This window comes from Echinococcus granulosus (assembly GCF_000524195.1).
Source record: "Echinococcus granulosus chromosome Unknown EG_S00181, whole genome shotgun sequence".
NCBI lineage: Eukaryota > Metazoa > Platyhelminthes > Cestoda > Cyclophyllidea > Taeniidae > Echinococcus > Echinococcus granulosus.
The window spans coordinates 100,986-127,284 of NW_020170561.1; the positions used below are offsets into that span (position 1 = coordinate 100,986).

The window sequence follows — 26,299 nt, forward strand, 5'->3', positions numbered from 1 at the left end:
ATGTTTACACTGACCCTTGTCACTCTTTCCGGTGAAAAATCCCTACCTACTTGATTCGACCTTTATTGTAGAGAAATTGCTTTTGTTCGCCAACTGCACCGCACTTATGGGTCGGCTGTTCCGGCGTACACCGACTTCACTCAGTACTACATGGGCTACTACATTCACTCCTGCGCCAAAATGCGTTACAAAGCCCAGTATTTCCCCTCCTACCTCGCCTGTCCCGAGACGTATGCATGGGTTGCGCTGGAGAAGTGCCGGCGCCTGCTAGATCGAAGCAAGTACGCCCGATTCGCAGCTGGGGATGTGGAGAAGGCGTCAAGCGTGGATGTCGGCAAGGCAGTTATTCTCTTTCCTTTCTCTACCCCCTTGGCATCGCTTCTTCCACCATCCCAATTCACCGTCGAAGGCAACGTCATCATTACAACCGCCGCTGCTGCCATGCGACTGCTCACCAAACATGGCTTCCGCCTGTTGCAGGATTGGATTAACTTGGTTTGTTCTACTGGCACTATGCGCATCGACTACTCCCATTGAACATCATCTCATTTCGTAGAGCAACTTCCTTCGTTTCCTATTTCGCATTAAACGTATATTATCGTCATCATTGTTATTTGCAAGATGAGGTATGATACAGTTTGAATAAAAAAAAGTACTATGTTGAAGTACAGTGGTAGGTTTCAGTGCATATTGAATGAAATTTAGTGAGATAAGGCAAGCGGAGGGAGAGGGCAATAGAAACGGTGGTGTCATCTTTTCCTTTTGCTCCTTCTTGACACAGTCTGTGGCGCGGCTCTTATTGCCGCATGGCCCATCATCTCTATGTGATTGAAGAGTTTGTTTCTCGAGGGAAACTCCTCCATGCAAATCAAACAGACATTTGGTGGATTGTTTGGAACTAAAATTTTAAAAAAGGTGAAGAGCTAAAGGGAGATTAGTGCTACTTACGAGGTGGCGGTGGAGCCTTTGTTTTATCCTTCCTGTTAGGTTTGTTTGGAAGGTCAGTCTCTGTGGCTTCTTTGACGACTTCATTCTTGTCGTTACCTTCATTCTTGGGTGCTTCGGGAAGAACTACTTCTTTTTCTGCCTTCTCATTCGCGCGTTGTTGTCGTATCAGGCTCCGCTTCGCGCGTTTCGTCAATTTTACCGCATCCACGGGACGGATTCCCGCTTCACTTTCTGAAAATTCTTTATCTAGAGGGATGAAAAATGAGAGGGTTAAATACAAATTTAGAAATTTTCTTCGCAATGAAGAAAAGTACTTTACCGATTTGTTCCTCTATCTCACTGCCTGCTTCCACTGCCGCCAGTCGTTCCTCCTCGAGCAGCACCTCTCGAAGTAACTCCACCTGTTTCTTATGCTTCTTTGAGGCTTCGTGGTTCCGCTTCGCCGCCAGGCTGGCGAAACTCTTATCACAGGCAATGCAATACATTTCATTATCATCGTCTTCCTCTTCCTCGTTTGTGTCTCCGTTCGAGGAATCTGTACCATCAGTTGTAAGAACACCAGATTTTCTCCCATTTTTTCCCTCTATTTCGGCCTCAATCCGGGCCAGCTCCGCTTCAAACTCGTCTGCCCATTGAGCGGCCAGTCCTCCGGTGGCCATTTCGTGAGCCCAGGCTCTCTCTAAGTCTGCGGCATTCCTACAAAGGGCGCAAACAAGTGAGGGGAAGAAGAATAAGGACGTTGGCTTACTTTTGTCTTGTTTTGTTCGCCTGCTCCTGATTGCGTACATGAGCATGTTTGGCGGCTGCTGCGAGGCGCTCCCGTTGCGCCTCTAGTCGTTTATCCCGACGACGCACATAGGCGACGAGTTGGCGAACCTCCTCATTGCGCTCCTTCTTGGCTGCTTCACGAGCTTTGCGATTCTCGGTCTCTGCTGCTCGCCGTTCCTAAATTTTACAGAGCGAGAGATGGATAGGGTATCGGTACATATCTTGATAGTTTCTAGTAAACAAGTGTTTACTCCAGTAAAAAGGGGGTCACTGAAGTCCATAAAATTTACATGGATGACCGCCACTCATTCAGGCAAGGACTATTAAATCAGGCTTAGAAACTTTAATTTATTAGTCGTGGAAACTGTTGCAACCCAAGACTTGATTGCTGGTGCGATCGAATGACCGCCTCATATATCATCGCCTAAATGGCCACTTTCGTCAGGTCTTTTGACACTACAGCCCTTAAAACTAGTCCCTCAATCATAACCAATACTTTGAGATTTATGATTTTACCGGAACTAATCGCACCATCGACCAAACTTCTATTTCCAGGAATGCTATCCGATTCCGACCGGTTCTACAGATCCTTCATAACTAAACCCGCATCCCACTTATAATTGATACTTGGGGGTGTATTTTGCATCGTCTAATTCAAGCTCCAGCATTGGGGCTGCTCATCTCCTACGGAAATGTCGATCGAGAATCCATTAATGATAAGGCACAATGAAAATTCGACGGCGTCAGAGATACCTCAAATTTTGGAAGGTAATAAAGACGCACTCTTTGCTATCGATGGGCCACATCAAATAAGGAAATAGTGGTAGTGAAATTCTGTGCGACTTACAATTCTCGACGATAGTCGTCGTGTGTCGTAGCGTTCAACCCAGGAGTAGGATTTGCGCGTGGCAAACCCCTCCCAGAAGGTATAGAAAGATCGCACCACTGAATCGTAATCGCTATCTGATTTGCCAAAGGTGGGAAACGAGGCTGATTCCTCACTACTGGAAGTAGAGTATTCACCGCTGGCCCTTCGCTCTTCAGCAGCGATCTCTTCGAAGGCGTGCCGGAAGACTGTGTAAAAGCCCTAAGAGAATACCAGTAGAAATTGAGCCATCGGGAGAAGAGAAAGATGCTTTAAAGAGAAAAGCTAACCTTAGGACCATCATCAAAATCCTCGAAACATGAACGTGAAAAGAACTGGAAGACATCTAATCGTTCCTCTTTGTAGTCACCGGCAACACCACCTTGTCCACCCCGAAGAATTTGGTCCCTATGCCGGTCGTACCAGGCACGCTCTTGGGCATCTGATAACACTCTGTAAAGTGGTGTTATTTGCCAAAACCCCAATTACCGATATGCTTCTTGAATTTCCTGGAACTTGGAGGTGGCTTCTTCAGTCGGATTTTTATCTGGGTGCCACTTTAAAGATTCCTTATAATAGCCTTTCCTGAGTTCTGTGAGATCGGCTGTCCTTTCAACCCCTAATATACAATCATGAGGTAAAAGACACGAACCCAACACTTCGTAAAAACAGCGCATTTGATTACGGTTAATTAATTTCAAGTGGACACTATTTCATAAAACGCGCATCTTTGGTATGATGATTGGTAGTCTTATGTGTTTAATACTTACTTTACCATATAAACAGCTTTAAAAAGGGTCTCTTTTCTTTATTTTTAAATTTACGGTTTGTCTGCATGCAGCTTAGTTCTACTTAATTTTAAATTTTATTTCACAAAACGCATGCATAATTTCGGCGCGGACTTTGGGGAAGTGTCTCACTGTGCTGGTTGAGGTCGCTGAACCCATTCTTTAGTTTATGAAATCTGATTTTTTTATAGATTCAACTTTTTTGCTGAGCTTTTTAGTTCATGTTGTGCCTTTTGGATGGAGAATGCTGTTTATGACTACGATGATCTTGTGAAGGCCTCTGCACTGGTCGATTCTTTACTTTATAGTTTGTGAGATGGCAAAAAGTGTGGAAGGCGACGTTCCGCCAATACCTGAGCAAAAGTTTGAATGTTGGTTTGCGTTAAATCGTATTTACGTGGTTTCTTTAGATTTGGATCACACAGCCGATGTGCAGTAAGTATAAAACTTGTTTTAAGCTAATCCCAAAATTAGACTCCACGCTTGGGGTGCGGATACTAAGGAAGCTTTTGAACAGGTGGGTCCCACTGCTTTTTGTTCGGACGTGATTATTTAGGTTGCAATGGCTATGTTTGGTTATATGACTACAAATTATGACTCCATTGATATGACCCGGTCACTCAAAGTCGAAGCAAGTGGTGAGTTTCTTTGTTCAGCCCACAGTGACTATTTGCTCTTGGTTTTTTTTAAAAATTGAACCTGCTTTAATACGTCTGTATCATACTGAAAGGGGGCTGTCGCAGCTTTGCCCTTCACGCTTATCGATCACCAATTTCAGGCGTTATCCTCAACTTTTCATATGTTGCAAATTATTCAGGCAACGATATGAAGAGCCTTTTGTTCCAGTTCCTCGACGAATGGCTTTTCGCCTTCTCCGCTGACGAGTTCTTCTTCCCAAGGGTGATATTCCTGTCTACTTTTGAAATATCGCCTTTCCGTGCTTCACTCTCCCGTTTCACTACCTACTTCCTGTTCCCTTCAGGTGATAAAAATAACTGAATTCGACAGGGAAAACTTCCACATAAAATCGGTGGGGTGAGTCTACACTTGTTCACCAACTGCTTAATGGTCGCCATTGTAGGTGGGGCGAACCTTTCAATTTGAAGAAGCATCCTCAGGGCACTGAAGTAAAAGCCATCACCTACTCCAACATGCAGATCCACGACGCTGAAGGGCATCACGAAGTCTTCGTCATAATTGATATCTAGATTCAAGGACGCCTGACTTTTTAAATAAGATTATTTCTAGAAAAATCTATTGATTTTGAGACATTAGGTCCCTTTTCTTGTTTCTCTCCTTTTATCACTTAAGTTGCTCCGAAGCTGGGTGCATGGGATTGATGTAAGCTCTCGGATGCTAGCATTTTCGTAAGGATTTCTTAGTAAATCTAACAGTCTTCAGCATAGGGTTTGAACTCACGCGCTCCCACAGCCACCAGGTTTACTTTGCCTGGGTAGTTATGGTCACTTTCTTCCTGTTATTTTGCGTTGTGGATGCACTTAAGCTATTGTTTAGAAGTGCAGTGGATCTTCATAACGATCGAGAATCATTATTCCGGATTTATTTCCCTCACAACGTGGGACGGAGGTTGGCCTTGAGGATAGGGGAGGAGGATTGCATGTACCATTGCTTTCACCGGGCGGAGCTCCATCCTACTAACTTGTGGGTGGGACAGCGAGAGTTTAGAGCCACTCGTGTAGTCAAGGTGGAGTTGAGGTGCATGTGCTCCAGCGTTTCTGAAGGGTTAGGGAATCTGCATGATGGAAGTTTGGTGCAGTCATTTAGTAGATGTAACAGAGCACTAGATTCAATGCGAGTGTAGTAATGCTCAAGACTTTCACGCACTGTTCCATCAGCAATTTTGCTTTTAATGACATGCTTGAAATATCAAGCGCTTCCACTCAAAAGGGTGTGTTAGTGCGCAAGTGGGAGGGCGGCGGGAAGCGCAGACGAAAACAGCTGCTATCACTCGAGTCGGAGCGGACCGACTGTGTTGCATTCTAATACTTTGGTGGTTCGTTTACCCCCTGCGTTTGGTTACGGGGACACTTTAGTCTCCACGGTTTGTATTTTCGCTAGGTGGCATAAACTTCGGACAATATTGGGAGTCTTAACAACTCCGCGCTTCTGTAATGCGTCTCTTGCCCTGCTACTACGGCTATGCGCGTCTCTAAGGCAAACTCTAGGAGTCACATAACTACATACATTAATGTAGCCCATCCATTCCAGCAAAACTGTATATTTTAGACCTTTTTTAAGTCCAGAGACTCGCTCTAATTTTTTATTGTAGATCCGTTTTTTAATTCAAATAGTCTTTTAAAGTTGATTAACAATTTAATAGATCTTCTTTATTTCGAAACTTAAGTGTGTTTCTTGGTATCAATTAGTTGTGCGGGCGAGTTGAAATGCTTAAGGTCACTGGCTCAGCGTCTGTGCGACAGCCGTCTGAGTTATTCCTTATGCGACTTTACAGTAGTGTTGGTCGTTTTGCATGCCGTGTGCCATATATTATTATAACACGAAACAAAGTCACATTTGATGCCGTAAAGCCACTTGCCAAGTTCGTAAAAGTTTGCATTAGTGAGTGGAAGACCCTGAGAATACCACCAACTCTACATCAAGCACCACTAAAGTATTTCTTTGCTCTTGTGCGACAGGTTCAATTTAGGAATCGTTATGTTCCACTTTCTAAGCGGTTTTTGTTTCGTGAAATAAGTTCCGATGTTAGTGTTGTCTCGCCCTCGTTTAAGGAGTCCTTCGAAGACGTTGCGATGTTTATTGATGAAAAAGTTGCCGATCAGTACAGGCTTACATGCGAGGAATCAATGGTACGAGTTCGCGCTTTTAGTTGCCTTGGTTGTTTTTATCTGGTTTTTAAATTACCTTAAAGTCAGACTGTGTTAATGGGCGCTGCAAATTACGCATTTAAGCATATTGTGGAAGTCTGTACTTTCATTTTTCATCAATTGGACAAAGCTTTTGTTTCAACCGCTAATGGACGCCAAAGTTTCTTCACCGTCAGCAACAGACGCTGTTGTGAAGGGGAGGAGCCCCTTGCTTAGCCGCAAGGAACGGCTTGACAGCGAGTACTGGTTTCTAAGGAAATTGGAAGATATTGCACCGTCTGGCGGCTTTTCCGAGGTCTCCCAGGAGGCTTTGCAATCTTCATGTCTTCCTCGACCATCTCGAACGTCGCAAGTCAAGGTTTAACTTTTTATTTTCCCGAAGACTTAACCGCACTCAAAACACTCTTCTAGTAGTTCCGTTGATTTTACCTTTTTTCAAAGTCTTACCAAATTCTGATTTTAAAAGTTGAAGAATCCTTCCAGACAACCACTGAAGCAGTCTTTTTATTAATCCGCTGGTAAAGTGATTTTGGAACTTCCCTCCCCGAACTTTTGAAAACTCGAAAGCAGTATATTTGAAGCAATGTTTATCCCGTACTTAAGTAGTCTTCAGATTCGAGGGGTAAGCAGTCGGAGAATTGGGCTGCCTACTCTTTGTTGACAGCTTTACAATGAATAAGCATTCCTTATGGCATCTATCAGGAACTAAGCTTGGATTTTATCCTCGCGGACAAAACACTGTGCTAATAGGGTAGCGGATTATTTCATGCTCCTGCCACGGACAAATTTCGGTTTATTCTTTACGTAACCAGGCCAAATGGTTTGATGCATTCGTTAAATATTACCTTCACATCTGTAGACCTACGTGGACCCTGCCGACTACGAAGTGCTTCGCGTATGGACTCGAGGTCTTCACCCCGCCTGCATGTATCCTCTGGACCGCTCTTTAAAGCGGCGTCCCGTGGAGGCGACGACTACCTCTACAGTCACGGATGGCAGCATCACTGACAGCAGCAAACACCAGGGCAACCGCATCGCCTCTCTCAAACGGTGGGTGGAGCGCCTGATTAACTTGGTAGGACCGAAAGCGATGTCACTCGTGCCAGCGGACCATCTATGCTACAACCACGTTCTCCTCGCCTACCATCTCAAAGGTGACAATGCTCTCTGCCTGCGTATGCTCAAAGTACGCTCACAAGTCTTCATCCTTTTCATCCGAGATGATCTCTAGATCATCACCCCTTATTAGACGTCGGTCTCTGCGTATTTTAGCTAAGAGACTGTAGTTTACTCGACCATGTGTTTAGAGTCCGCGTTCCCACCGGATCTTCACAGATTAGTCTAGTCCTGTGATACCTCGTTCTCTCCTCATCATGGATCCTAGGTAAAATGGGAGTAGTCTAATGGAAGTGGTTAGAAATGTATTGTTTGATCACCGTGTGGCATCCATTGGAGCGAGTTTTAGTCGAGAGACCCACAGATTTCTGTGTTTTGGGGTATGCTGGGTGTGCTTAACGCATTCTCAAGATGGTTTTGAAGTCAGTATCCTTCAAAATTGCTTGATTTATTTACATATCTGATGTGAGTTGAGATAATCTACTTTCCAGTGAGACTTTGATACGCTCAGTCTTGCTACTTGACAGCCACTTTTAAACCCACTTCTGGATATGCTCTTGCCACTCTTTTTCTTCTTCAGCACGTCCCAGTTTCACCTGCTGCAAGTGGCAACGCTTTTGCCGAAGGTGTGGTGGACGTACTGCCAGTGCACCGCTTTGAGGGGCTCTCACAGGGTGCGCGCGGTCTTGTAGTGGCGACGGGTGCAGTGGCTGCGGTAGGGCTTGGTCTCCTCACTCCTCTAGCCTTCCTCCTCACCGGCATTGGCTCCGCTACCTCCGAAGCCATCTTAGCCTGGTGCCTCTGTGCTGCCACCACTGCTGGCGGGACTACTGCTCTTGTTGCTCTGCGCTACTGGAAGGCCCGTGCTGAGTGGAGTGAGCGTCTGCGCAAACTCGTGAGTTCCGATGGCAGGAATGAGACCTTTCTCTGTTTCTTTTGGCTAAGGCGTGGTCCTCACGCATTTGTCGATCTCCCACTTATCCACAACTCAGTTTCGTCGTTCGCAGAATGTATGCATAAAAATGAGGATTTTTTCCTCCGCAGTCACTGGTCTGCGAGTCCAGCTCTGGTAGATTCGCGCTGGCACACTTCCTCGGTCTCGCCCAGGCCGAACTCTTCAAGTCGGCCCTCCTGGTCTATGCACTACTTCTACAACCCTCTGAATGTGAGTTCCGGGCCCTCTTGAATGATCTGTACATCTTTTCATCCCTCCTCCACCTCATTCAACCATCAGGCAAAACACCACTGAAACGCAGCCAACTTGAGATCCGCGCCGAATCCTGGGTGGCTAAACGCCTCTCACCACATAGCCACATCAGCCTGCCTGCTTCGACGGAGGCACGTGTCTCATTCCTCCACCGCCTTCGTCGTGGCGGTGGAAGTAGCATCACCACCGAGGAGGCCTTCACCGGTGGCTCCGGACCCTCCTTTGACCTCCAATTCGATGCGGGTCCCGCGCTGGCATTGCTCCGACACTTGGGTCTCGTGAGGGGCAGTGACGAGGAAGGACTGGAGGTGACGACGATGAGACCCCTCGGTGTCGATTGCAGTGGGAGGAGAAAGCAACTTTCTGCTTTTCTCAGTCCTGAGTGTCAGGAAGATGATCTCGGCTTTCCTAGGATCCTTATTCACCAGTGACTATTTCAAACCCCCCATCTGCCCACTTTAGCGCCCTACGTAGCACCTGTGCTTTGCGAATGAATTGTAGTAGTTGCTGACTCCAATGGTTGCCAGTGCTGTCAATAACAAGTTGACAGCGAGATGGGAGTTGTTTTGCCGAACTCGTGCACGCCAGTACTAAAACAGTTAATTGTGATAAGAAAGCATGGTTTCGAGACGATTCGAGGGGTGGAACCACGGAAGGGTTAAGGACATCGGCTGTTCCGACCGGACAGTATTAGGGTGGGGCGTAGAGCGTGGTGGCACAAACCCGCAGGTGTGGTTGCTTGAATTGCGACGGAGGACCGTTTCGCGAATCTGCACACCAAATCATTATCCCGGAAAATCGCTCTTTCAGACTTCCAGGTGCAAAACCACTTACACCAGTCAAATTTTTGAAAATTTGAAGGGCTACGACGTATAAAAATAAGCATTATTCTCACTGTTACATTATATAAGAGAAAACAAAAATGTGGGAAAGCTTGACAGCCTTTGGAGCTAGGAGATTCAGGCCTACGGCGGTAGTTCAGAAAGCCAGTCTTAAACAACTTGGCTGGGGAAAAATGTGATAGAGCTACAGTGGTTGTTGCTTTACTTCTTGTTCGTAGTAACAGAGATGGAGCAGATGCAGGCAGAAGAGTTATCCAGGTCCTGTAGCTCATTAGGCCAAACAGGAATAAGTGGAGGAAAATCGTGAATGAGTGCTGGAAATTGGAAAAGCTCGAATAGTTAGCAACGCGTTTGGTATACATCGTCGAAGGTGATTTTCTACCGCCAAAAAGGTAGTACTAAGTGAATGTATACCAGAAATGGTTAGCAGTTCCCCGAGTGGAATAGGTATATACATTAACTGTTTCTATACAGGAATTTAAGGTTCCGGAAACTTGCGGAGAACTCGGTTAATTTGAATGGAAGAAAGCTTCTTCACCTCATCAGGATCATCCGATGTGTTACTGAAGTGTCCCAATTGTCGTGCCTGTTTATTTCGCTCCCGGCGCAACTCCGCAGCAGCAACGCACTTATTAAAGGCATCAATGACCTGGGAACAGGGTTTTTCCTCGAAATCATTGGACTTCAGACAGGCCAACACCAATGCCATTTCTTCAACGCAAACAGCTCCTTAAGGTTTTGTGATTAGTATAATAAGGAAAACATTACGAGGTTCCTTTTCCCCCTTGCCTGACACTTTGTTTTTTAATATGGGGTCTCTGTAATATTTGTATTTGAAAAATTCCAAGTCATGGCGACGATGAGAGCTGCGCTTATACAGCTTGCAAAGTGAGTCCGTAATCCGCATCACTGAGCAAGGAGGCAACACTCGAAATACCGCGGACCTGTTAAAACATTTTAATAACTATTTGTCGTTAATATCCACAATCACTTATAGCAGGGGAACTCTCCATTACTTCGTACAAAAGATTGTGTCATATTATTCGTTAATATGTGTGGATTTTTGTTTGATGGGCATCCTCAACAATTTTAGGCAGTGAATAAATGCCGTGGGTAATAAGGGAGTGTTATTCCTCGGTGAAGATTCTCCTGATTACGTGCATCCACAAATAAGTTTTTTAAAATTATTCCGGATATTGGTGATGCTATTTTCTTCCCGAATAAAGCACGACAACTACTCATTACTCTAGGGGCAGGTGATGTGAAAATCGTCATTCGGTAATTATACAGTCCCGTAACAAATTAAGCAGTTTTTTAACCAACGCCAGAAAAAAATTGATTTTTTATCTGATATCTGTGAGTCTTTTGCAAATGGAACATCCTTGAAACATCCGTAGGGCCCGGAGACCTCCCTATAGCCGGAAGAAGACATAATACTGAGGCAGAATATTTATTATCGACATACAGAAGAGATGGCCAGAGTATGACGGCGGGGATATGAGTCCTTACAAGGCCAAAGCGATGAGATGAACAAATAATCGAAGTAATGCATTTATTTCAAGTGTGCAAGCTGTTTGGTTTTCAAAGCCTTCTAATTAAGTTGTGTCCCTATGTCCTTCCATGCGTTGCTGTTTCGGCGGCTCCTATGTAGATGCAAATCATACCCTCTTCAGGAATTATTCGGGATTTGTATCTATGGAAGATTTTGCTGGTTAAATATGACAACAAATTACAGGAGATTGGAACAATCCTTCAAGTGATGTCTCACTACGGAGAAATTATGTTCCTCTAATCATTTTTGAAGTCAAAATATGCTAACACTAGCAAGCAGAGGTTGGATTTAGGGCACAAAAGAGTCAGGTTCTTATTGGTTTCGAGTATGGGCCATACTGCAGATCGGAGCACGGACTATCAAGATCAAAAAGCCAACCCTAGGTATGCATAATGCCCGACAGAAGCAGGAGGAGGTTTAAATCTCTGCCAATAAAATTTTTACTGCCCACAGTTTTTAAAGTTCTAACTTTTATAAACCTAGTCCCATTTTTTGCACTGCCCATTACGCATAAGTTGAGCATGTTGTAATTATCAAGATCTAACGCGGTTTTACTGCCTTCCCTTCTCTGAATCTTTGTCACTCTATTCATCTACAGCAAATGCAATCCATTTGCTGGTGTTTAGTGCAACTTCTAGCTGGTGAAAATATCTAATCCATGAATGACTAAAATAATTCTAAGATGTCTCGTCGGCTTTTCGTCCACTTCTCATGGTATCCTCCATAAAGTGTTCAGACATGTAGCGTCCGGGGGCTCCCTGGAGACGAAAGAAGACAAAATACTCGGGCAGAATATATATTTAGTGCAGAGAAGGTGTCTGGGCTATTGGCATGGCCCAAAAGGCCAGCCCACCCAGCGAGGTAGAAGAAGGCTAATTCAAAGTACAAAAGTGGCGCCTCATTAATACCGAGGGATAAACCACTATCGTATTACAGATATACTCCAGTTACATTACTGTATCATATAGACCTATAAAAAGACTAAAACTTGTGCCATAAGTTTAAGATGCCTAAGCCATCACGTCAACTTTGACTACAGATAACATCAATTCAGAATGCTAGTGATGCGCCCAAAGAATTTTCCAAAACAAATGAATAGGTAATACTTGTTCGGAATATGTATTGTTGGCCAACGGAAGGGCTTGGAGCTAGAGGCACGGCCCAGAGGTCAGGCTGTCCAGCAGTGGCACAGTGGCGGAGTCCCCAAGTCGTCCATTTCCAAAACTGAGAGTTAAACAAACAGTAACCTAACTGCACCTGGCATCAAATTCTTGAATGAGGGGTTGCTTGGCGTAGTAATCTTAGTTGAGGTGGCTCCATTTATTCTGCATCATAAAAACACTGTTCGAATACCAGTGTTAGGATATGAACATATGCAATGCCATATTCTCTTGCTCCTGCATCTTTTTGAAACCTCACCGCTCAAGACTTTGATGGCCTGATTTACCCTACATTTGTTCACGTGGGCAATTGAGTATTCGTAGATTGTGCGTCCACTCGGCGGCATGGCTGTTGGCTCTCGCTTAGACTCAGGACACCACAGCCAAACCAGAAGTCGCTTTACTACAGATTCCAATTTACGATCACAAAAAAGTCGGAACATGCAAAAGAGTCTGGTATTTCCCTCTGATAGTAGGCTAGTATCTTTTGCATTCTCTAGAGCCGATTTAGTTGTCATAAAATTAAAAAGTTTTATTAAGATTTCACTATCCCGCTGTTAAAGTAACTTGAGGGAAATTACCGATTGCACTGCAACCTTAGAGTTGCAAAATAAAATACAAAAAATTAATTTGAAACGCTTAAACCAAGGGTTGCACATCGTTCTGATTCTTTCTTATTTTCGTAGGAAGTTATAGCAGTGTGGCAGAAAGTTTATTGTAATATGTCGGTTGTCTAACTCTCGGTTTTGGTGGGGTGGCACTCTTGAATCTGTCATTGCATAGCGCCAATTAGAAGGGTTTTGGGTCACGCCGGTAGCCCTGATAACTTCTGTATGCCTAATACATATTGTGGCCGGGGATTGTGGCTTCTTTCCTCTTTGGGAAAGTCTCGGGAATTGACATATATATATGGTTCTCTTTTGTTACAGACTTAAAAATGCACTTAATTTAGCAAGTTTGGTTTTTCGATGCGCAACTGAAAAGCCACTTTACGTCCAACTTCAAAAATCTACTTGCCTTCAATTCATTTCTTCACACTCATTTCAATAATGGCCATGGAATTGATTCACTTCATCCGTCATTATAAGCAACCATATTCAACAAAGGCAATATTGTTGCTGCAGGCACGCAGTTTTTGAGTCCCACTCAATAGGCAATGCTCTTTGTGGCATTTTTCTGGGATCTGCATGCCATATATTCCCAACGTTATTCTTGGGTGATTTGGTTTCAGACGAGGTCAACAAAATAAACAAATTTTAGTCCTCTCGCCGCAAAATTTTTTTAAATGTGCTATATTTTTAGAAGAGGCGATCCTTTTATAGCTGCTACCTACTTTTGTTGTATCGCATGAGTTGATTGATCGTGACCTCGAGAGGTAATCTGATGAGGTATATAAAAATGCCAGCGTGGCTCATGCGCCGTTGTGGCATATTAGTGAGTTGGTTTGGCATCCTGGCAATTGCTTAACTTTTTTTAACATTTTCGACTAATTGGATACTCCAAATAAGTACAGGCGCAGCCTTTAAGATTACTTGTGATGGTGTTTGAGATATGTATTATCTAAAATTAGACTTGTGCCTTCTTTTAGAACTCTTGCTATTGATGTGATAAGTTGTTTTAAACTTGCTATTGAGCTATATTTACCCTCATTATGGTTTTTACCCCTTTTGAGTATTTTATTCTTCCTGTATTCATTCTAATTTCCATGTTCTTTTACTTTGGTCTGCCACCTTTTTAAAAGGCGTCTTTTTACGAGGATGTCGGATAAAAAATACGAAAAAATGATTGGTGTCATCGATCAGGGGACCAGTAGCTCCCGATTTGTGGTCTTCTCCGCGGTCACTGGCGAGGTGGTCGCCAAACACCAAATTGAGATTGGTCGGGAGCACCCTCAGTCTGGCTGGGTTCAACAATCTGCAGCGGAGATCTACCAAAGCACCCTCACTTGTATGAATAAAGTCGCTAAGATTCTACAATCACTCAAGGCTCCGATTAAGGTTAGTTTTACAGCCAAACCAGTTACAATACATAAGGCATACAAATCTAATAAATAAGTGCTTTTATTTTTACAGAATATTGCTGCCATTGGTATTACAAATCAGCGTGAAACATCCATTACTTGGGATAGTCAAACCGGTGAACCCCTGTGTCCTGCTATTGTATGGTCAGACTCTCGAACTTCCGATCTCGTTCAACACTTCATTAACAAAACACCACATAAGGACAAAAATGCATTCCAGGTAATTGCTGTCATCTCTAGGCATCATACAATTTAAAGATCAAGAAACCTTTGACCTCATTTTTCTTCTTACGTAGGAGAAGACTGGTCTGGCCATCCACAGCTACTTCTCAGCTTTAAAGATTCGATGGATGCTTGATAATATTCCAGCCGTGAAGGAGGCCAACGAAGACGGGAGACTAAAGGTTGGTACCGTCGACTGTTGGCTCATTTACAAGCTGACTGGTGGTGCTTCCGGGGGCAAGCATCTTACTGATGTCACCAACGCCAGTCGCACAAATCTCTTCAACATCCGAAAGTGCAAATGGGACTCGGAGTTGTGCCAGTGCGTCGTTGATTCATTTTGCTACCTCATCCCTTCGGCAGTCTTCCTCAACAACTTTTTTCTCTTATCGTAGGTTTATTGGCATTAATCCTCGCATCCTACCTACCGTGATTAGCTCAGCTGAGGCCTACGGTCACGTCAGAGATCGCGACTGTCGTCTCAGAGGGGTTGTCATGGGCGGTATCCTTGGTGATCAACAGGCAGCTCTGGTTGGTCAGACCTGGGACCCAAATCCGGATCCAGACAGCCCTAGACCCCACGTGAAGGTCACTTACGGTACAGGTGCCTTCCTGCTCTGGGACATTGGTGAGAAGGCCTCTTTCTCGCCTTATGGCCTTCTCACTACCATTGCCTACCAAATGGGCCCTAAGGCGAAGGTTCATTACGCTCTAGAGGTATGCGTCTACTCACCCTGCATATTTATGCCAATTTTCGGGGTATAAAATTCGGCACTTTTTTCCAGGGAGCAGTAGCTTACTCAGGAGCCACAATGGACTGGCTTCGCTGCAAATTAGAGCTCTACACGGACCACGCAATAGGTGACGAGTTGGCAAAGAAGGCCTTACTAGAGCAGCACGGTCCAATTCGGCGAAAACAGTCAGGTCAACTGGCCGATTTGAAGACCATGGATGCGTGCTACCTTGTGCCCGCATTCTCCGGCCTCTTCTGTCCCTACTGGCGTGAAGATGCACGCGGTGTCATCGTTGGTCTCGACGAGAACTGCACACGGGGCGATTTGATCGCCGCGGGTTATCGTGCCTCTGCGTACCAGACACAGGAGGTCCTAGAAGCGGCCCGTGAAATGAATGACGGAACAAAACGCAGGCCTCCAAGGGTCATTTCAGTCGATGGCGGGCTGACAAAGAGCTCGGTACTCATGCAAAGCCTCGCCGATATCACCGGCTCAACGATTATTCGACCCAACAAGTCGGATGTGATGACTGCACTGGGTGCAGCGGTGGCGGCAGCCATAGCGGTGGGCATCGATCCCACCGATCTTGTCTCCATCCGCAAGCACGAGGGTGGCGAAGAAGAGGAGAATACGTTCCGACCTAAAATCAGTTCGAAGACTCGCCATCTGTGGATGAAAGGCTACCATAATGCAGTGAAACGCAGCTTTAACTGGCAGTCCGATGTTAATAAGGCAACTGGCGATCGTGATAGTGCGGAGGACTAAACGGCAGCAGCATTAGATGAATGAATTGATACCCCTCTCTCGCATCCCCGTGGCTATTTGCTATTGTATTTTTGTAGGGCAGTTATTTTTCAAATGGCAATTAATCTACTCCACTATTATTCTTTACCCTCCCACCTACTTTCGTCTTTTGTGGGTTATCAGACCTACTTTTTTCTATCTGAGATTTTGATGCTCGTCGTACGGCTAGTTTGAGACAACCTTACACGTACTTGATTCGCATTCCTTAATAGATTGATACGTCGCAGTGTCTTTTGCCTTGCAGTAGCCTCTACCTGCCGTATTGCTGTTGTGTTCATGTCTTTTTCACCTAAGATACGTCTCCTGGAAGGTTTATTATTTGTAACTGTCGTTGTAAGTAGTGGGATTCGCTTTGGTGGATTGGTAAGAACAAGGAGTAGAAGAAATCACCTAATTTTCATCGCATCACCCAATCCTACTCCGCGTGTGGCGCTTAAAATCTACCACTGTTAGTTTCTAGCAGGAGAAAAGTAGAAGTTTTGTCCATTTAACTTGCCTATGTGAAATCGTGGCAGAAAGACGTCAATTGACTTAACCTACGTGGCAAGGCTGTCGGCTCTGTTATTTGGAAGAAGGACTTTGCACAATCATGTGACTCGATTTGACGCGAGCAAGAATTTTCGCTGTGTTAGCAGGTTGGTGTAAAGAAGGGTAGAGGGGCTCCCCAATTGACACCTTGGGTGGAGACAAGCAAAATTTGTAACACCCATTTCCGAAATCAGTGTTTTTTGAAGTGCCAAAGACGAAAAAATGCACTTTTTTATTTTACCTCTTATGGGGATCGGCACCACCTTCTTAAAGTGCGTGTAATTACCGACTTGTGGAAAGTGTAAGGATCCCCTCTGCTCTCATCGACAGAAGCCTAATTGGCGATTGTGGTGGACGATATCCTGGTGCCTCGAGTTATGCCGCATAACAGGACTGTTCGCTCCCAAGAATCAGCAGTCTCCCCTCCTAAGATCCTCAGTAGGACTACATGACAGCCTTTGAGCGATACAAACATGGTTAGAGTTGTCAAGAGCGATTTTGACATGACTTCTTTCTTGCCTCAATGCATGAGTATCCCTTGGAGGTATTGCGAGGCTTGTGAGTCTGGAAGTAACTCCAATGAGGGACTGACCGTAGGGAATGGCCTGTCATACTCTTAGGTCCGAGGCCAAATCGTGGAAAACTGGAAAAGCTATATTGGTTACAAGAGGTTGAGCTACAATGCTTGATGTAACTTCGGCCTTTAGCTGGAACGAGGATTATTGAGGTACGAGTCTGCGAAACCGTCTCACGGTTGTGTGATGAGTATCTCCAACCAATCAAATTTCGAGTTGAACTTTATGTGGCAATTTGGGTCATGTGAGAGTCACTACTTAGGAAAAGATCCTATGTACGATTATCACAAAAATATGGAAGCAATAAACTTGAGTACGTTTATTAAGTGTCTTTCTTTCAATGTGATATTGGACCATGTGGACCCCTTCCGACGCCCTTAGATAAAGACAGCCCCCATGCTAATGGGATGGACCCCTTCTCTAACCGACGTTGTTAGTTGTCGCCGTTTCCCTCGGTTCGTCTGCAGTAAACTCGTGTTTTTTTTTTGGAACCTTTTGGATTAATATGAATGCAAAAGTAAATTTATGAATTCACTGAGCAGTCTTTCATCTGCTGGCCTGGCAGGAAGTTTTCACCGTCAAAAAATCATGTGATCTCGCAGCAACTGTGATACCTGGGCTTTGGATGGCAACTTTAAAACAGCGCTCCATCAATCCCACCTTAACTAACGCATCAAATGGACAATAAATGAAGAAATTCTTAATTAGTAAGTGCGATTTCTCCTTGACCAACCATGCGACAAGATGTCAAACCGATGTCCCGTGACGTTCAAAAAATTATTCAACTTTTTCAGTTTTTATTAACAATTCATCAGGTGCTTAGCCAAATTCCTTTTCACTTGGAAGGACCAATCTCGCCTTCACAAAAGCAACTCCGACAGAAAATGGATGATATTTTAGCATTTTGGCTTTAATTTTGACTTGCCTGCTACACATCAGCGCATCTGCATGAGCCAAGCCAGATTTTTAGGATTGTTAAATGCGTTAGTGTAAGCTGAACTTCTCCAGCTTCAGTCGAAAGAAAATAATTTGATCGGGGTTCTCTTCATCGTCTCATGTGACTACTAGAAGTGTGACAGAGGGGAAAAAGGAATGACAATTCGGTAACCATTTGATCCGGACTACGTACCGGAAAAAGGCACTAGAGCTGCTGATGATACTGCTAAAGCTCAAGTAAATAGTAAACGTGAGCAGACTGGTGTGATTGAGAAGTGCAAAAAAGACTGAGGGGCGTCTTCGATGGGTGTGTTTGTGGGTGAGTAAGAGGTCCGAGAGAGGTAATGGCATTAACACTGCCAAAACTCACACCCAACGCGGTGGTTCATCTTCGAAACCATTGCACACCTTGTGGTGTGTGGTTGTCATGGCTCCCACGCCTCGTGCTAGAGTGTGTGAAGTGAGTCTCGGTGACATGCCTTCTACTGCCCACTTCTCCCCATTCCTGTAAGTGGTTGTGTTTGATGCAAATAAAGGCTCGCCAAAGGCAGTGATAAGCCTTATGAACAACAGATAACGTTATTTTTTACTGCTTTAAAATCGGAGCGTTAATCTTATACAAACCACCGCTTCTGATGACAAAAGTGGGCTGCCTTACTACAACCCCTAAGGTGGGAGCTATGACGACACTATAAGGAATGTCTTTCTGGATTGATTGGTAAATTTGATGACTAACGAGGTTTGTCAGTTCTGAACAGAGTAAATTTCTGGTGTCGAATAGAAGGTAGTTGCACTTTTCCTGCATGACAATTTTGTCCCAGAATAAGAAATTCTACTCAGGTTTATTCAATAGTAAACTGTTAAAGTGAATGAGGACGTAACTGGAACCGCTGTATGGTTAAATAAATAACTGCAATAAGTATTACAAAGTTTTTCTAAGCAATGACCCTGGTGATCCCCATAGTTAGGCTCTCTTGTCGGATAAAATCATTAAGATTCGAGAACTTTATTAAACAGCATCAGAAATGGTGAAATCATTTGAGAGGCAGTAACAGAGACTGCACTCTATTTTCATAACTGTTCATTATGCACAGGCTGGCTTTGTTTTATCTGATAAAAGTTGATGCCGTTTCTACGGCTACTTTGTAATGAGTCCGTACAAATTTAGTCAATTGTGGAAGATAGCTTCTTTCTAAGACTGTTTGACCTAGTATTTATTCAGTGAAATCAGGATTGTCTGTTCATTAAAGTAGGCTGCCTTATCACAGCCCCCAACTTAAAGTTATGAAGATGCCATGAGGAATGTCTGTCTGAAAGTAAATTTATTATTAGGATTCACCAAGATTGAGGAACTATTAATACACATGATATGAGAAGCCATCGGTAAAAACCGAGTTAATGGCTAAATTAACAAGATCAAGGAGTTGGCGTACATATATATCAACCAAATACCAGGTACCACGCATTAAGAGATCGCAACAAAAGAGTGTAGCGCAGAAACCATAACTAGTTTTTGAAACAGCTTTAAGAATGAAGCAGTTTAAGGGAACTTAATGGCTATTTTCTCTTCACTTATGTTGTATTCACTTGCGCGCAAGACCGGCCGGAGTCTAACTGAGGAACCTAGTCAGCAGTCTTCGTGGGAGTTCTACCCTTGACAGCTTAGTGGAAGTAAGCAGATCTAGAACAGAATAACAAAAAAACGATGGGACCGCGTATTAGCTAGTGCTTATAATGTTGCCCTCACTATTCGTCCTTTCTCCTCCAAAAAAATTAATTAACGTTTTGAGATGTAACTTGTAATTTTGATTGACTGTGATTGAACGCTTTGTAAGTGTACGCGTTGATTTTAGATGATCTTCTGAGAATGCAACCACCATTTTACAAGATGCTCAATGACTTACCTTGTGGTATTACTTTACCACTTTTCCGTACTTATTTACATCAAACAGCAGCCTGTTCAAGTAGATCCCTGATAAATTTGCAAGATTCTTGCTGAATTAGTTCTTAGGCAATTGAGCTAAACAACGCAGACGTAAAATGACCATTAAATGGCATTTTTATTAACTCGATAACAATGATGCCTATTGCTTCCACCCTCTTTCTATCTTGCCGCTATGTAAGAGTACACGATAACGTTCCTGCCCAAAATGCCAATTTCCGAGAATGTAAAAGCCGTGCAAGCGAAGATTAATGGCATCATTTGCCGGATAAAAGGATTGTTGACTTTTACATGCATTAGGCGGTGATGCTGGAATACGGAACAACAAAAAGGATCGCCTGATTTACCCTGCGAAATCTCCACTGAAGTCTAAAATGGTTACTCGAAAAGTAAATCTCTCATTCGCTCAAGCATTTCGAGTAGATAAAAGTAGCAAATCTTTGCTTGAAGAAGAAAAGTATGATTATTTATTATAGGGCAAAGAAAAGAGCACTCATTGGGCAAGGTAACTGGTAATAGACATAAATTCTTTCTGACTATTATTAGAAACGCATTAGAGATGCATCTGAGTTCAATGTAGTCTAAAAAGCACAACCAAGAGGTAAAATTTTATGCGAGAGGGCAGGAAAACATCGTTAGATGTCACTGCACGAAGCTGGAAACGTGAGTTTATGAAAGATGCTCCTTCATCGACACCGCGGATGTATTTTCGCCCAAAAAAGGACAAATTGCTCTCACTTCAGTTAGCTACTGATGCTTCGACATTTGCTTGACAAAACGTCCGCATTCATAAATCGTAGCCTAAAAGTGGGTAAGAGAAGTGGAAACTGGTGCGCTAACAGTTCGCCAGCCATTTTTTGCGTCCAATAAACAGTTGTACTCAAATTCATGCATAATGTAAGGTTTTGAAAAAATTTGAGCCTCAGGTGCATTATTGAATCCACGTTGACTCGAAATAGAAGACCAAACTACTTAATATAGTCTCTTGAGGAAGTTATACCTCCTTCACGTTCCTCGTAACTAAATAGAATTGCTAAATAGAAATGAAGTGAGACTCGAGTTGGAAGGTGGGAAGAAAGTGCATGGAACAGTGGCTCCATGAAGCCATCGGAAGGAGATGCACCCACCGTTGAAAATTGGCCTGAGGAGTGCATCCACTGCAAGGCGTCAATGCACGACCTTTGATGTCATACAGTTGTTGCCAAAAATCTCCAGTTACCCAGAGATAGGTGGCCACGGCAGAAGCCGTCAAAGGAAGTATTTCTGGAACGGAATAGTCTTGTGTCCTGGTCATGCCATCCATCTGCAAAGCTCATCAGTCCTTCCCTACATTTTTGACAAATTTGAATCCTTACTCACCTGGCTTACAAGGCCTTCAGGGTGGACTTGGCCGTCGTGGATGCTTATTTCCAGCAATAACTTTGGTCAAAAATCCGCCATTAAGTGTGAGTGAATCTTGCGAAAACTGGAGGTCTTCAGCAGAAGCAAAAGCCAAGAATCCTCCGTCATTTTACATTATATTAGTGTGGATTTGCCCTATTTTAAAGGAGACAGTAAAGGAAATCAAAATGCATTTCTGGTCGATCACTTTCCAAGTATAGAAAGCGTAAGAACCGGATAGGTCATATTTGACTGTAATATGCTTCTCAGCCACCTGGGAAGGCTAGAATGGGATCAGATGCATCTGATGGTCGCCAGTAGCCTTTAGATCATGTCGTGCCTCCTCACTATCTCCTTCAAGGATCCACGCCAAGATATTAGTGACCCTTGTCACGGCATGGAGCGCGATAATTGTCCAGACCCTTTTTGTAGGCTATTATTCACTCCGACAGCATGAAGTGCGGTCCACGACACTTAAACTACTGTTCTTGTATTTCGTGGTCTTCAGGAATGACTGCATTGGCGATGAACATATCCAAAAAAGAAGGAATCCCTACTTTGCTAGCAATACGCCACACTCTAGCCCACTAGAAGCCTCCTGTTCCAGACTTATGCAACTCTGGAGAATCTTAATTGATTCGCTGTTGAATTGACATTGACCTTTTTTAGAAATTGCACCTGGCTTAAAATGATACAACCTGTCCTTTAAGATCTCCTTAAACTGTGGTACTGATGGTGTGCACTTCGATGTCATGACGACCCGAGGCTAGTCCCCACGCAAATGCCACCTTTGCGAACGGTCTCTTAGCCCCACTGGATGTTTATGACGGTGGTTCTTTCAGATACTTGTGATTCAGAATTTCGTAAGGGCTGAGTGGGGTATATAAAAGTCGGTCTCTCACTACCGTCTCGGCTTGAGTCTCTAACATGGATGGGTTTGGGGCGTCGCTGGAAAAACTACCTACAAGAACTCCTACGATGCCGGTAACTTCTTCAAAGCTGCCAAATTGAAGCATAAATTAAAATTGAGACAAAAAAGATGAGTCCAGAAATTCCGTTCATTTTCCTTTGATCAAAATTTTGTTTTTATTTAGCTAGTGGTGAATGATTAAGCAGCACAAGTTGACATTAATGAGTTTTGAGCCAAGTGTGTAATAAACAACGTACTTAAGCAAACCAATTTGGTTTAAACGAAAAATAAATATTTATTTCGATTTAGTACACACACACACACACACACACACACAAACAACCAAACTCTACACTTCCATAAGGGGAATAAAGATCTCCGGCCCCCGTTTGCTCAAGTACTGGGAGAGATGCGGACCGGGATAGAAGAGAGCCTCCTGATCACTCGTCCCCTGTGTAGCCTTGCCGCTCTCGACGCCATGTCTGCCGCCGAGGTCTGATGCTGACGCCGATGGGGAGGTGAAGTACACTCTTTTTGGCACGACGAGATAACGTGCCTCTACGTTAGGGTACTCACTGAAACTGGAGAGTAGCAGCAATGCGGAAAGAAGCAGGAGGCAGTACGATGATGGCGACATCGCGTGGAAGGTGGGGAGTAATTAACCTTTAAGGTAAAATAGAGCGCTCTAGCGAGTTCGAATGACCGAAGTGGGGTGGGAAATTCCAGCCCAACACGCTCGTTACTGGGAACAGTAAATCGTTTCACGTATTCTTTGCCATATCATGAATGACAAATGAGTTTTATAACAGCAGGTAACAATCTAGAATCATGGAAATCGGCGCTATGGTGGATGATTCCTCTTTACCGCCCTATTGTCACCTATTTTTTTGTACTTGAGGCCTGATGTGGACCATTATTTGGCCACCGCCGTATTGCAGTGTTGGCTTTTGATGGTAGCGGTAGCATTAAATAGCAATTTGAGAAGTATCTAATGACATCGTAAAAATAATTTTAAGGAGGATATTTGATGCTTCTGACTCCCTTTTATCTTCTTGCCTTGCTTTAAATTTTTTTTGTCGCCAAGTAATCGTTAATTGTGGGAGACGGAGCTGAAAGGAAATGAAATTGGAGGAGTCCAGTTGGGGGTAACACATGGCTCTCCCTTACAGTTTTTTTACAGTAACCCCTCACTCTTCACCATTAAAAATATTGCTTTTAGTAAGCAGCTTTGGCAGAAGTTTAAAATAAAATAATAAAGTCAAGTGCTCGGAAAATTGTGGCGAAGGAGGGATGAGAGGCGCATTCGAGGTCCTGAAAGACCACATTTTTACCGAGAACTAGAATAGAGGCAGCCTCATCTCGGTGATGGAAAGTTCTCGAATTTACACTCATCTTTACAGTATCTATAAAAAATGAGCTCCTAAGTATTTTGTTTTACAATTGGAAGTCAATCCAATCTTGAAGCGTGGGACTGCTTGAGAGTTTAACCCCCACTTAAGTGGTCAAGTAAAACCATCAATTTCTTCATCAAAGGCGAACAGTAAATCATAAAAATGTAAAGTTGTAACTTATGAGAGAAATGTAGCACTATAAAAGTGTTTAAAACTCTATTAAATGCATAAAAAAGTGATTGCAGTTAGTACTCCAGTTGGGCATCTAATGGCATTATCAAGATCGTAACCTTAACATGACTTACTTTCGCCCTAGTGAGGTATCACTCCTCCTGTGAGTGACAAATATATATATTTTTTCCTCCTCTCACGCGATTGGCTGAGGCTGGTGATCCCATAGGAGTGGAATGTCCCAATTCCCTGTCACATTGGCCGAAATCATTTTCAATTTGCCTAGGTCATGTATTGAAGGAGCCAGAGAGCGTGGGTCAAAACAGCGACAAAATCAAAGAAAATTTTGCTTTTTATTTTGAGCAATACCATTAAAAAAATCTTGGACAAAATCGGGAATACAGTCGGTGAATTGTCTCCACCCCGAAGCAGTCGGCATTCGCGGTGGTATGCTCTCCACCTAAACAAAATGGGCAAATTAAACCACGAGGCCCTTTTCACATTTGTTAATCAACCATTTTCTAGTCCAAGCGTTTATTTGATAATTTATCACATATGTTATTTTATTTAGGTGAGAAATTGGGACGATTCGCCTTTGAAAACTGCTTTTGTGTCCTACGGTAGCTACGTATCGCCATCTGGATCCATGTCTTGAAGTTTCCTTGTTTATGCCTTTGGGATACTTTATACCCAAGCCCTGATCATCTTCCGAAAGTAAAAATTGCCTAGTAAATTCAAAGTGTACTGTGTAATGGTGCTAAAGCTTGCAATACTTTGATTGGCTTTGATGAATTTCACCAGATGAGCGGAGAGTAGCAGCAATGCGGAAAGAAGCAGGAGGCAGTACGATGATGGCGACATCGCGTGGAAGGTGGGGAGTAATTAACCTTTAAGGTAAAATAGAGCGCTCTAGCGAGTTCGAATGACCGAAGTGGGGTGGGAAATTCCAGCCCAACACGCTCGTTACTGGGAACAGTAAATCGTTTCACGTATTCTTTGCCATATCATGAATGACAAATGAGTTTTATAACAGCAGGTAACAATCTAGAATCATGGAAATCGGCGCTATGGTGGATGATTCCTCTTTACCGCCCTATTGTCACCTATTTTTTTGTACTTGAGGCCTGATGTGGACCATTATTTGGCCACCGCCGTATTGCAGTGTTGGCTTTTGATGGTAGCGGTAGCATTAAATAGCAATTTGAGAAGTATCTAATGACATCGTAAAAATAATTTTAAGGAGGATATTTGATGCTTCTGACTCCCTTTTATCTTCTTGCCTTGCTTTAAATTTTTTTTGTCGCCAAGTAATCGTTAATTGTGGGAGACGGAGCTGAAAGGAAATGAAATTGGAGGAGTCCAGTTGGGGGTAACACATGGCTCTCCCTTACAGTTTTTTTACAGTAACCCCTCACTCTTCACCATTAAAAATATTGCTTTTAGTAAGCAGCTTTGGCAGAAGTTTAAAATAAAATAATAAAGTCAAGTGCTCGGAAAATTGTGGCGAAGGAGGGATGAGAGGCGCATTCGAGGTCCTGAAAGACCACATTTTTACCGAGAACTAGAATAGAGGCAGCCTCATCTCGGTGATGGAAAGTTCTCGAATTTACACTCATCTTTACAGTATCTATAAAAAATGAGCTCCTAAGTATTTTGTTTTACAATTGGAAGTCAATCCAATCTTGAAGCGTGGGACTGCTTGAGAGTTTAACCCCCACTTAAGTGGTCAAGTAAAACCATCAATTTCTTCATCAAAGGCGAACAGTAAATCATAAAAATGTAAAGTTGTAACTTATGAGAGAAATGTAGCACTATAAAAGTGTTTAAAACTCTATTAAATGCATAAAAAAGTGATTGCAGTTAGTACTCCAGTTGGGCATCTAATGGCATTATCAAGATCGTAACCTTAACATGACTTACTTTCGCCCTAGTGAGGTATCACTCCTCCTGTGAGTGACAAATATATATATTTTTTCCTCCTCTCACGCGATTGGCTGAGGCTGGTGATCCCATAGGAGTGGAATGTCCCAATTCCCTGTCACATTGGCCGAAATCATTTTCAATTTGCCTAGGTCATGTATTGAAGGAGCCAGAGAGCGTGGGTCAAAACAGCGACAAAATCAAAGAAAATTTTGCTTTTTATTTTGAGCAATACCATTAAAAAAATCTTGGACAAAATCGGGAATACAGTCGGTGAATTGTCTCCACCCCGAAGCAGTCGGCATTCGCGGTGGTATGCTCTCCACCTAAACAAAATGGGCAAATTAAACCACGAGGCCCTTTTCACATTTGTTAATCAACCATTTTCTAGTCCAAGCGTTTATTTGATAATTTATCACATATGTTATTTTATTTAGGTGAGAAATTGGGACGATTCGCCTTTGAAAACTGCTTTTGTGTCCTACGGTAGCTACGTATCGCCATCTGGATCCATGTCTTGAAGTTTCCTTGTTTATGCCTTTGGGATACTTTATACCCAAGCCCTGATCATCTTCCGAAAGTAAAAATTGCCTAGTAAATTCAAAGTGTACTGTGTAATGGTGCTAAAGCTTGCAATACTTTGATTGGCTTTGATGAATTTCACCAGATGAGCG

At 43.4% G+C, this 26,299-nt stretch overlaps 7 protein-coding genes across 7 annotated transcripts in view; 4 read left to right on the forward strand and 3 right to left on the reverse strand. All coding sequences in view use genetic code 11, as the record gives it.

Annotated features, from left to right (window-relative positions):
• Positions 1-537, forward strand: part of EGR_09988 (Arginyl-tRNA--protein transferase) — a gene marked incomplete at both ends in the record, with an annotated part of 1,247 nt that extends 710 nt beyond the window's left edge. The window contains one exon of the mRNA XM_024499237.1: positions 72-537. Coding sequence (XP_024346354.1) covers positions 72-537 — 466 coding nt within the window. The remainder of the gene's footprint in view (positions 1-71) is intronic.
• Positions 538-749: 212 nt separating this feature from the next.
• EGR_09989 (DnaJ subfamily C member protein) lies at positions 750-3,258 on the reverse strand (the record flags this gene model as incomplete). Its single annotated transcript, XM_024499238.1, has 8 exons — positions 750-898; positions 949-1,194; positions 1,268-1,644; positions 1,697-1,893; positions 2,564-2,803; positions 2,872-3,034; positions 3,071-3,200; positions 3,234-3,258. The coding sequence occupies 8 exons, from the start codon at positions 3,256-3,258 to the stop codon at positions 750-752; spliced, it is 1,527 nt and encodes a 508-aa protein (XP_024346355.1).
• Positions 3,259-3,462: 204 nt separating this feature from the next.
• Positions 3,463-4,577, forward strand: EGR_09990 (Protein archease; the record flags this gene model as incomplete). Its single annotated transcript, XM_024499239.1, has 8 exons — positions 3,463-3,508; positions 3,678-3,740; positions 3,780-3,804; positions 3,844-3,886; positions 3,926-4,007; positions 4,187-4,269; positions 4,352-4,404; positions 4,451-4,577. 8 exons carry the CDS (start codon positions 3,463-3,465, stop codon positions 4,575-4,577), a joined length of 522 nt encoding a protein of 173 aa, XP_024346356.1.
• Positions 4,578-5,774: 1,197 nt separating this feature from the next.
• Positions 5,775-8,969, forward strand: EGR_09991 (hypothetical protein; the record flags this gene model as incomplete). Its single annotated transcript, XM_024499240.1, has 5 exons — positions 5,775-6,197; positions 6,346-6,573; positions 7,075-7,401; positions 7,912-8,226; positions 8,376-8,969. The coding sequence occupies 5 exons, from the start codon at positions 5,775-5,777 to the stop codon at positions 8,967-8,969; spliced, it is 1,887 nt and encodes a 628-aa protein (XP_024346357.1).
• Positions 8,970-9,137: 168 nt separating this feature from the next.
• On the reverse strand, positions 9,138-10,089 carry EGR_09992 (hypothetical protein; the record flags this gene model as incomplete). Its single annotated transcript, XM_024499241.1, has 2 exons — positions 9,138-9,308; positions 9,919-10,089. 2 exons carry the CDS (start codon positions 10,087-10,089, stop codon positions 9,138-9,140), a joined length of 342 nt encoding a protein of 113 aa, XP_024346358.1.
• Positions 10,090-13,490: 3,401 nt separating this feature from the next.
• On the forward strand, positions 13,491-15,833 carry EGR_09993 (Glycerol kinase; the record flags this gene model as incomplete). The annotated part of the gene is made up of 6 exons (XM_024499242.1): positions 13,491-13,534; positions 13,834-14,089; positions 14,165-14,332; positions 14,409-14,656; positions 14,730-15,051; positions 15,120-15,833. 6 exons carry the CDS (start codon positions 13,491-13,493, stop codon positions 15,831-15,833), a joined length of 1,752 nt encoding a protein of 583 aa, XP_024346359.1.
• Positions 15,834-21,516: 5,683 nt separating this feature from the next.
• On the reverse strand, positions 21,517-22,780 carry EGR_09994 (hypothetical protein; the record flags this gene model as incomplete). Its single annotated transcript, XM_024499243.1, has 2 exons — positions 21,517-21,619; positions 22,497-22,780. 2 exons carry the CDS (start codon positions 22,778-22,780, stop codon positions 21,517-21,519), a joined length of 387 nt encoding a protein of 128 aa, XP_024346360.1.
• Between the last annotated feature and the right edge of the window lie 3,519 nt (positions 22,781-26,299).